A 10,906-nucleotide genomic window follows, 5' to 3' on the forward strand; every position below is an offset into this window, starting at 1 on the left:
ATTTTCTGTCTTTATACACAGGGATGGAAAGCTCTTTTCTTACAAGCCCTATTTTGTGATTTTAGGCTAAAATGGTTCTTTTTTTTTAATGCACACACACACACACACACACACACACACACACACACACACATACTTGTCTTTGTGATATTGTAGGGACCCCGGACCAGAACATGCTTTCTGGGAACCACCCTTTCTGATGGTTGTATAGCATTGAAAAAAATCACACAGTCGCGGGGAGTGGCCATAAACAGAGAGATCACTTCAAATTTACAAAAAGACAAAGTAGAGGTCCCAGACCAGACTAGACCCACGCTTGTGAGGACTTCTCAGGTATTTAGTTACATGTGAGGTCCTCACATGCACACTGTCTGGTTTTTCTTTATTCCTGAGTACCACTTAACACACTTTCAGGTTAAACTTGCTTTTGGGAACCAGTTACCATGTTTGACTATTAAGATGAGTGATGATGTATGAGTATGATGCAACATGATATACATCTGCTGGAGCTCAGCACTTAGCATCAAATTTGTGCTGTTACGCAGTTGTACGGCATTAAATTTAGACTACTGTAATATAATATAGGCTCAAATGATAGAGATCATGATTAGAATTTTTTACCATAAGAAACTTAGTATTAAAAGCACACAAATGTATCACCATCACAAATGTCCCAAACATGACTATGTGGCAACTTTAGACTGAGTATATCAAATGAAAACTGTCAGCATCACTGAATACAAAAAGTGTTTAGAAATGAAATACTGAAATGAAAAAAAATGAAATGTACCTAGATCACAAACTGGACTGGTCCAAAAACATGGACACTGTTTACAGAAAGGGCCAGAGCCGTCTCTATTTTCTGAGACCGCTAAGGTCCTTTAACATCTGCCGGACGATGCTGTAGATGTTCTATGAGTCTGTGGTGGCCAGTGCCATCCTGTACGCTGTTGTCTGCTGGGGCAGCAGTCTGAGGGTGAAGGACACTAACAGACTCAATAAGATCATCAGGAAGGCCAGCCATGTTGTGGGGGAGGAACTGGACTCAATGAACACAGTGTTGGAGAGGAGAATGTTGTCCAAAGTTAGGACAATATTGGACTCTCCTTCACACCCTCTCCACCATGAGCGACACAGGAAATCATTCCTGCCTGTCGCAATCAAACTACTAACTACTAATCAACCACAAACCTCATGTACATATCTGCAAATAAAATATTAAGATGTCTTTTATATTATTTGTATATATTGCTCTGTTTGATATTGGAGTTATAGCAATATTTTTACTTGATTTTCATTATACAATACTTTTATTTTGTTCTTCACTTATTTATTCTAGAATTTTTTTCTCTTACCACACACTATGTGAAACTTTCCTCTTCATTTTCAACTGGGAGTTAAGTAACAGTAAGAATTTCCCTACGGGGATTAATAAAGTTATTCTGATTCTGAAAAGCCAAAAATTAAAAACTACATGCCATCATAAAACCTTCATTCGCATAGCTAATGTTCTTCAGATTATCTACATGCGGTGCTATTTTAGAAGCACAATCTTGTATTTTTCATTTTCTTGAATGAATTTACGTTCCTCTAAATTAGAGACTTAGGCCGCTGTATTCATTTTAAAGTTTAAACCTTTTATTTGGATGCTCAGTGAACCAAAATATGTTTCTTTGAAAAATGCATCAAAATCAGCATTAGGCCCAACAGGCACCATCTTTTCAAATGTGAGAATTCTAATTAATAATAATAGTGCCACAATGTGTTTTTTAGCTTGTAAACATGAAATAAGATTAGAAGAGATGAGTTATGACATGAGATAACAGAATATAGTAAACAAACTTAGAACAAACTAAACTTAAACAAAATGAGTCCAATATAGCAGAAACTCTAAACTGAAACTGAATGTTGTTTTGTTAAGCACGAAGTACTGTAAAGATAGAATTTAACGTGTAGTGACAACAAGATTAACAGATGTCAGCATATTTTAAATCAAAACCTTAAACTTTGTTCTTGAGAGCTGTGATTCGATTCTTAACATAGAACTTAACAGCCAACCAGTTTCTGTCTTTAAGGGCTACTTTTTCTGCTTTAAGGCACTTATCGCAATCGCTTTTCCCAGGAACTCGACATGTTGTGATGAACGACATCATGTGCTTTTCCACAGCAACGATTTCCGCTTTCTCCCACATTCTTCTCTTGAAAGGCTGGCGACCTGTAAAACAATTATGATGAATAAATATTTCTTTTTCTCAATGGAAGTGCTACAGAAATATTACTTCAATCAACAAATCAATCAACACTAGTTTTAGGTTGCTTAATTTGCAAAAAAGGATGTAATTGAATAGGAAACTTCATGTGTGTGGATCAGAGTTTTATGGAGTGAGGATGGATATGTTTGTGTTGTCTTTGTCTGAAAAGAATTTGTCATTGTCAATGATTTGAGTGTTGAGCTCTGTGCCCACACTGTCTGTGACAGTGCAGCACCATAAAAAAACATTGACACTCAAGCATTATTTCAACCATAGAGGAAAAGCAAACAATTACAACTTTTGATCTTAAAGCCTTACCTCTTTTTGGTGATTGGCCGTGGCATGGTCCTGGAGGGGTCGTGGTGCCTTGCTGTGGTGCTTCATCAATATAGCTCACATCTGACATTGTGGGCTCATTCTCTTCTCTCTGACTGGATGTGATCTGACTTTCTGAAAACCAGAAAGCAAATTTCAAAAAACATAATTTAAGAACTATTAGTCATACCACAGTAAATAAGAGATGTTCCAAGATTTACCCAAGAGCTACTATTCTGGCCAGTGTGGGCATATTTTAGTGGATTGGTATTGGCTAATGTAAATCTGATCCTCTCTTTATTGTATATTGTGCTTTTCCCACCCAAGATATTTAAGGACTTTAAGAACAGAGCAAAAAAAAAAACTTAATCAGCGCATGCCTTCAGTACGGATATCACTGCATACATAACCATAGTCACATTTAAAACTACCTTGTGAGCCTGACTCACACACATCTTCAGTGTCGCTGTCGAGGTGAACATTCTCTGTGAGTTGGTAGGAGATTGGAAGAGGGGGTAGGAGAGAAAAATGACTTAGTGTAGGCAAAATGCAATTCATTTGATTCTGACATTCATTCATTAATTCCCTAGCATAACACGTATAACATCTTTGAGATCACATTTAATCACTTTAGATCAGGACATTGTCTTTTATTCAGAAACATCTTAAGAAAGAAGTAATTAGTACCCTCAGGATCAATGCTGATGTCATCAAGGGTCTTGCCCTTGAATTCTGCCAGACGTCCCTTTTCCAGAGCCATGAGAACTTTGCTAACTTTAGCAAGTTGGAGAGTGCCCTCAGGAAGTCTGTAGAACTGCCGATGCACTCTTATATCATGGCCAAGAAAATCAGCTAACTGATCCAGTTCTGTGTTACTGAGGTTAAGAACTTGAGACAAAGTTCCTGTTTGTTTGCGTAGTTTTGTAGAAGTGAGGCTTTCAGGACTTTTTGCACCACAGACCTTGGCAAAGTGTCGAAGGCAATCTGAACCACGGTAGCAGGTGAAGGCTGATGGTCTTGCAAATAAGTATGTGTTCTCATGAGGAACTCCACACTCCTGCCGTTTGCTGACAAGCAGATCCAATGCTTTCTGCATTCCTGGCGTTAAAAGCACAGGAACTTTTCTTCCCCTTTTTCCTCTTATCTCTATCCTCCTGAAGTGTTGACAGAGTTTCTTCTCCAGGTCTGAGAGTGCAACATTTGCATCTTCTTGAGGGTCTGATGGGTTTTGAGACAAATATGCAGAGAGGGGCATTTTGGACACCTCCCCTGCTCTTCGTCGGTTGAACAAAATGACTTGTGTCAAAGTGATCTTGGCCAGCTGTCTCCATGCCTGAGGGCATGTCTCTGTGGACAGTTTACTTAGGATATTTTGTTGTTGCTCATCTAAATAAGAATGGAGAGTCTGGACATCTTTTGTGAATGGAAGCAACAGAGGGGCATTCCACTTGGATTCCTGGAGTGTTCTCAGTGATGCAGCTGATATCTGTTCATTCCATCTGGATTCATATACTCTACGGAATGTACGAGCATCCTTTGCTGCAGCGTGGTTGTTCTGCACATTTGCACGGCTTTCAACAAGCAGTGAAATTTTTGTCAAGCTATGTCCAATTTTGAGAGCGAGACTTGGGCACTTGTACTTACTGGTTTCACTGTCAAAGCCTGCCACTTGTTTCACTGCTTGCACAACATGCATGAAATTTGCAGGTTTGACGTGGTCTTCAATGGTCTTCAAGGGAGTAGTTTTCCTTGAGCATACCAGAAGCCTTCCCAACTCTCTCAGTTTCTGCCGAATGTATTCATGTTTGCCAACATCATATCCAAGCCGGTTATATAGATGCTCACCATATTCCAAGATACAGGTATCAGATTTGACAGCAAAATAAACTTCATCTTGAACCATGCTGCTTAACATCTTCCAAAATTCAACTCTGACACCAGGTGGTGGAGGTGCAGCAAATGCACAGAGAGCCTGGACACGGGTTTTACCAGGTTTCTGTGGACCACCAGGCTTGAACTTGCAGATAGTCATGTGCCGCCAAAGGAGTTTCTTGGTGAAATAGCCATGACAATATACACAATGCAGGAAATTCTGTGCTTGAGAATCCTTTTTTGGCTTCTTACGAGGAACAAGGTCTCCAGCACCAGCATTTAATACATCAAGATTATGTGCAAAGTTGCCCCTATTTCTCAAATTTTCCAGATGCATTCTTCTTTCTTTGGAGCCTTTTGGGAAGGATACAGCCTGGGCAACCTCTGGCTTATTGTGATGAGCACGCTCCAAATGTCTTGACATTTTTATGACTCCTAACTTACAGTACAAACAATATTGCTTCTTGTTATACATTCTTGACCCATTCTCCTTTTTGCAGACAGCAGATATGGAAAGTGAACTGTCAGCCATATCGTTAAGTGGGGAAGAGGTACTATCGGGAAGATTTTGCTCCAGAGCAGGTGTCAAGTTTTCCAACACATCTCCAGTCTCTCCAATTCCACTCTGCTTTGAAGAGTGACCAGTTCTGCTTGAAATTCGCCTTTTACGTCTACTAGAGGTGGTTTCTTTTCTTGATGGTGAGCGTCCTCTGTTAAGCTCCTGTTCTGAAGAGCCACTGTTCAGTTCTGTTGGTGAGGGACATCCATCTCTGATGTTAACCATCCTGCTTAGATTTAGGCTTTTGCGCATGCTCTCTTTCTGGTCAACTGGCCCAATAACTTCGCTGGCGTCAGAACCAGAATGATCCCCACTTGTGTCAGGAATATATTCCTCTCCACTGTCACCTGAGGTTGGGTCAAAAAGCTCATCTGAATCGAAATGAATCCGGTTGTTCATCTAAAAAGACAAAAATATAAAATTAAGTAATAAAACATTTGCTTTGCACATGTTAACTGCAAACAAAATGTGAACCATCAGGAAAGACATATTGTACACATGCATTAATTGTCTTTTCTCTGTTTCCTTACCTGTATGCTTCTGGTCCTCCTCAGCCTTGGGGTAGAACCTTGGTCCTGCCGTTCTGAGTTGCTAAGTTCTGAGTCAGAACTTGGATTCCTAGTCTAAAGTGATAATTTTATATGAAATGTCTGTTTAGACAAATACATGAAAGTGAACACATAAATGACAAGGTTCATGAAAAAACAAAAAGAATCTCTGAACTTCACAATACCTGAAGATTATCATAAACTTTCAAGGGAATTCCAGATGTGGTTGGAAATTCATCAGAATCAACTTCTGCGACTTTTTTCTTTAGAGGAGAGACTTCTAGGTCATCTGAGCCCTATATGATGTTAAAGACTGAGTTAAACTTCAGCATAGATTAACTCTTCAACAACTCATCAAACAGAAAAGGCTTCACAACTATCAAAGTATGAACAAATCAGAGACAAGAAATATATCCAAAAATTAGTACCTCGTTCTGGGGGGAGGATGATCTCTGAGGACCCTGATCTGTGGTTTTGGAAATCTCAGCCTTGGTTGATTGTCCTCCAACCTGAGGAGTGAGTTCAACATCATTATTGAGTCCCTGATAAGCAGTAAAATGAGTTCATTTCAACAACAAAGACCATAAACAGATACAGAAGACTATAAGAGAAGAGTTTTGGGGGTATCACTGAAACCTTTCCTGTATCTGATTCTAAATCATGCTTTCTTGTGATAGACTTTAGTTGCCACTGATTTCTCTGTTCAGTATGTTGGCTATTCTAGCACTTTTATAAGCATTACAGTTGGAAAAAAGGTAAAGGTGAAGTCTGCCAGGAGGAAACTAACCTGTTACCAACACCTGGTACAACTGGTAGAAAATTAAAGGTGCAAAAGTTCGATGACACATGTCAAACATGCCTTTTTTTAAGCTTAGCTTCAGATAATAGAAGCTATATCTTAGTTTAATGGGTCCAAAGACATTCCCTTACGGGCGTCCCCACGACTACACCAGACCTGACAAGTGTGTGTTTATAATGGTGGACCAGTCAGGGTTCCAAAACACAATGACTGGACCCCATTAAACCACTAAAACCAGACTGTGCCTAAACACTCTGACTGGACCCCATTAAACCACTAAAACCAGACTGTGCTTAGCAGCCGACCTCTGACTTAAGACATATCAAAAACCAAAATTACCTTCAAGTACAAACTCTTCAACAACTCATCAAACAGAAAAGGCTTCACAACTATCAAAGTATGAACAAATCAGAGACAAGAAATATATCCAAAAATTAGTACCTCGTTCTGGGGGGAGGATGATCTCTGAGGACCCTGATCTGTGGTTTTGGAAATCTCAGCCTTGGTTGATTGTCCTCCAACCTGAGGAGTGAGTTCAACATCATTATTGAGTCCCTGATAAGCAGTAAAATGAGTTCATTTCAACAACAAAGATCATAAACAGATAGAGAAGACTATAAGAGAAGAGTTTTGGGGGTATCACTGAAACCTTTCCTGTATCTGACTCTAAATCATGCTTTCTTTTGATATACTTTAGTTGCCACTGATTTCTCTATTCAGTATGTTGGCTATTCTAGCACTTTTATAAGCATTACAGTTGGAAAAAGGTAAAGATGAAGTCTGCCAGTAGGAAAAATAACCTGTTACCAACACCTGGTACAACTGGTAAAAATCTAACAGCGCACAAGTTCAATAGAACATGTCAAACATGCCTTTTCTTAAGCTTAGCTTCAGATAATAGAAGATAAATCTTAGTTTAATGGGTCCAATTACATTCTGTTACGGGCGTCCCCACGACTACACCAGACCTGACAAGTGTGTGTTTATAATGGTGGACCAGTCAGGGTTCCAAAACACTCTGACTGGACCCCATTAAACCACTAAAACCAGCCTATGCTTTGCAGCAGACCTCTGACTTAAGACATGTCAAAAACCAAAATTACCTTCAAGTACAAACTCTTCAACAACTCATCAAACAGAAAAGGCTTCACAGCTATCAAAGTATGAACAAATCAGAGACAAGAAATATATCCAAAAATTAGTACCTCGTTCTGGGGGGAGGATGATCTCTGAGGACCCTGATCTGTGGTTTTGGAAATCTCAGCCTTGGTTGATTGTCCTCCAACCTGAGGAGTGAGTTCAACATCATTATTGAGTCCCTGATAAGCAGTAAAATGAGTTCATTTCAACAACAAAGATCATAAACAGACACAGAAGACTGTAAGAGAAGAGTTTTGGGGGTATCACTGAAACCTTTCCTGTATCTGATTCTAAATCATGCTTTCTTTTGATAGACTTTAATTGCCACTGATTTCTCTGTTCAGTATGTTGGCTATTCTAGCACTTTTATAAGCATTACAGTTGAAAAAAGGTAAAGATGAAGTCTGCCAGGAGGAAACTAACCTGTTACCAACACCTGGTAAAACTGGTAGAAATCTAACAGCGCACAAGTTCAATAGCACACGTCAAACATGCCTTTTTTTAAGCTTAGCCTCAGATAAGAGAAGATACATCTTAGTTTAATGGGTCCAATTACATTCTGTTACGGGCGTCCCCACGACTACACCAGACCTGACAAGTGTGTGTTTATAATGGTGGACCAGTCAGAGTTCCAAAACACAATGACTGGACCCCATTAAACCACTAAAACCAGACTGTGCCTAAACACTCTGACTGGACCACATTAAACCACTAAAACCAGACTGTGCTTAGCAGCTGACCTCTGACTTAAAACATATCAAAAACCAAAATTACCTTCAAGTACAAACTCTTCAACAACTCATCAAACAGAAAAGGCTTCACAACTATCAAAGTATGAACAAATCAGAGACAAGAAATATATCCAAAAATTAGTACCTCGTTCTGGGGGGAGGATGATCTCTGAGGACCCTGATCTGTGGTTTTGGAAATCTCACCCTTGGCTGATTGTCCTCCAACCTGAGGAGTGAGTTCAACATCATTATTGAGTCCCTGATAAGCAGTAAAATGAGTTCATTTCAACAACAAAGATCATAAACAGATACAGAAGACTATAAGAGAAGAGTTTTGGGGGTAGCACTGAAACCTTTCCTGTACCTCTCTCTAAATCATGCTTCCTTTTGATAGACTTCAGTTGCCACTGATTTCTCTATTCAGTATGTTGGCTATTCTAGCACTTTTATAAGCATTACAGTTGAAAAAAGGTAAAGGTGAAATCTGCCAGGAGGAAACTAACCTGTTACTAACACCTGGTATAACTGGTAGAAAATTAACAGCGCACAAGTTCGATGGCACATGTCAAACATGCCTTTTTTTAAGCTTAGCCTCAGACAAGAGAAGATATATCTTAGTTTAATGGGTCCAAAAACATTCCCTTACGGGCGTCCCCACGACTACACCAGACCTGACAAGTGTGTGTTAATAATGGTGGACCAGTCAGGGTTCCAAAACACAATGACTGGACCCCATTAAACCACTAAAACCAGACTGTGCCTAAACACTCTGACTGGACCCCATTAAACCACTAAAACCAGACTGTGCTTAGCAGCCGACCTCTGACTTAAGACATATCAAAAACCAAAATTACCTTCAAGTACAAACTCTTCAACAACTCATCAAACAGAAAAGGCTTCACAACTATCAAAGTATGAACAAATCAGAGACAAGAAATATATCCAAAAATTAGTACCTTCTTCTTGGAGCGGGATGATCTCTGAGGACCCTGATCTGTGGTTTTGGAAATCTCAGCCTTGGTTGATTGTCCTCCAACCTGAGGAGTGAGTTCAACATCATTATTGAGTCCCTGATAAGCAGTAAAATGAGTTCATTTCAACAACAAAGATCATAAACAGACAGAGAAGACTATAAGAGAAGAGTTTTGGGGGTATCACTGAAACCTTTCCTGTATCTGACTCTAAATCATGCTTTCTTTTGATATACTTTAGTTGCCACTGATTTCTCTGTTCAGTATGTTGGCTATTCTAGCACTTTTATCAGCATTACAGTTGGAAAAAGGTAAAGATGAAGTCTGCCAGTAGGAAAAATAACCTGTTACCAACACCTGGTACAACTGGTAAAAATCTAACAGCGCACAAGTTCAATAGAACATGTCAAACATGCCTTTTCTTAAGCTTAGCTTCAGATAATAGAAGATACATCTTAGTTTAATGGGTCCAAATACATTCTGTTACGGGCGTCCCCACGACTACACCAGACCTGACAAGTGTGTGTTTATAATGGTGGACCAGTCAGGGTTCCAAAACACAATGACTGGACCCCATTAAACCACTAAAACCAGACTGTGCTTAGCAGCTGACCTCTGACTTAAGACCTATCAAAAACCAAAATTACCTTCAAGTACAAACTCTTCAACAACTCATCAAACAGAAAAGGCTTCACAACTATCAAAGTATGAACAAATCAGAGACAAGAAATATATCCAAAAATTAGTACCTCGTTCTGGGGGGAGGATGATCTCTGAGGACCCTGATCTGTGGTTTTGGAAATCTCAGCCTTGGTTGATTGTCCTCCAACCTGAGGAGTGAGTTCAACATCATTATTGAGTCCCTGATAAGCAGTAAAATGAGTTCATTTCAACAACAAAGATCATAAACAGATACAGAAGACTATAAGAGAAGAGTTTTGGGGGTATCACTGAAACCTTTCCTGTATCTGACTCTAAATCATGCTTTCTTTTGATAAATTCAAGTTGCCACTGATTTCTCTGTTCAGTATGTTGGCTATTCTAGCACTATTATAAGCATTACAGTTGAAAAAAGGTAAAGACGAAGTCTGCCAGGAGGAAACTAACCTGTTACCAACACCTGGTATAACTGGTAGAAATCTAACGGCGCACAAGTTCAATGGCACATGTCAAACATGCCTTTTTTTTAAGCTTAGCCTCAGATAATAGAAGATACATCTTAGTTAATGGGTCCAATTACATTCTGTTACGGGCGTCCCCACGACTACACCAGACCTGACAAGTGTGTGTTTATAATGGTGGACCAGTCAGGGTTCCAAAACACAATGACTGGACCCCATTAAACCAATAAAACCAGACTGTGCCTAAACACTCTGACTGGACCACATTAAACCACTAAAACCAGACTGTGCTTAGCTGAAGACATCTTACTTAAGACATGTCAAAAACCAAAATTACCTTCAAGTACAAACTCTTCAACAACTCATCAAACAGAAAAGGCTTCACAACTATCAAAGTATGAACAAATCAGAGACAAGAAATATATCCAAAAATTAGTACCTCGTTATGGGAGGAGGATGATCTCTGAGGAGCTTGATCTGTGGTTTTGGAAATCTCAGCCTTGGTTGATTGTCCTCCAACCTGAGGAGTGAGTTCAACATCATTATTGAGTCCCTGATAAGCAGTAAAATGAGTTCATTTCAACAACAAAGATCATAA

General features: G+C 39.4%; 2 protein-coding genes across 2 annotated transcripts; both read right to left on the reverse strand.

Moving 5' to 3' along the window:
- Positions 1-1,733: 1,733 nt before the first annotated feature.
- On the reverse strand, positions 1,734-3,720 carry LOC121188656. Its single transcript, XM_041048494.1, has 4 exons — positions 3,255-3,720; positions 2,999-3,052; positions 2,571-2,702; positions 1,734-2,215 (listed from the first exon to the last, which is right to left on the reverse strand). Exons 1-4 carry the CDS (start codon positions 3,661-3,663, stop codon positions 2,001-2,003), a joined length of 810 nt encoding a protein of 269 aa, XP_040904428.1. The 5' UTR covers positions 3,664-3,720; the 3' UTR covers positions 1,734-2,000.
- On the reverse strand, positions 3,708-9,960 carry LOC121188928. Its single transcript, XM_041048874.1, has 5 exons — positions 9,937-9,960; positions 5,732-5,842; positions 5,529-5,621; positions 3,772-5,397; positions 3,708-3,713 (listed from the first exon to the last, which is right to left on the reverse strand). The coding sequence occupies exons 4-5, from the start codon at positions 5,395-5,397 to the stop codon at positions 3,708-3,710; spliced, it is 1,632 nt and encodes a 543-aa protein (XP_040904808.1). The 5' UTR covers positions 5,529-5,621; positions 5,732-5,842; positions 9,937-9,960.
- Positions 9,961-10,906: the final 946 nt, after the last annotated feature.

Source organism: Toxotes jaculatrix, chromosome 10, assembly GCF_017976425.1.
Source record: "Toxotes jaculatrix isolate fToxJac2 chromosome 10, fToxJac2.pri, whole genome shotgun sequence".
Taxonomy (NCBI): Eukaryota; Metazoa; Chordata; class Actinopteri; family Toxotidae; genus Toxotes; species Toxotes jaculatrix.

Excerpts from the sequence above, each read along its gene's own strand:
- LOC121188656 (XM_041048494.1), bottom strand. The coding sequence starts at position 3,663 with ATGCAGAAAGCATTGGATCTGCTTGTCAGCAAACGGCAGGAGTGTGGA. Across the intron at positions 2,703-2,998 it reads GTGTGAGTCAGGCTCACAAG|AAAGTCAGATCACATCCAGT; the intron begins GTAGTTTTAAAT and ends TCTGGTTTTCAG. Across the intron at positions 2,216-2,570 it reads CGGCCAATCACCAAAAAGAG|GTCGCCAGCCTTTCAAGAGA; the intron begins GTAAGGCTTTAA and ends ATTGTTTTACAG.
- LOC121188928 (XM_041048874.1), bottom strand. The coding sequence starts at position 5,397 with ATGAACAACCGGATTCATTTCGATTCAGATGAGCTTTTTGACCCAACC.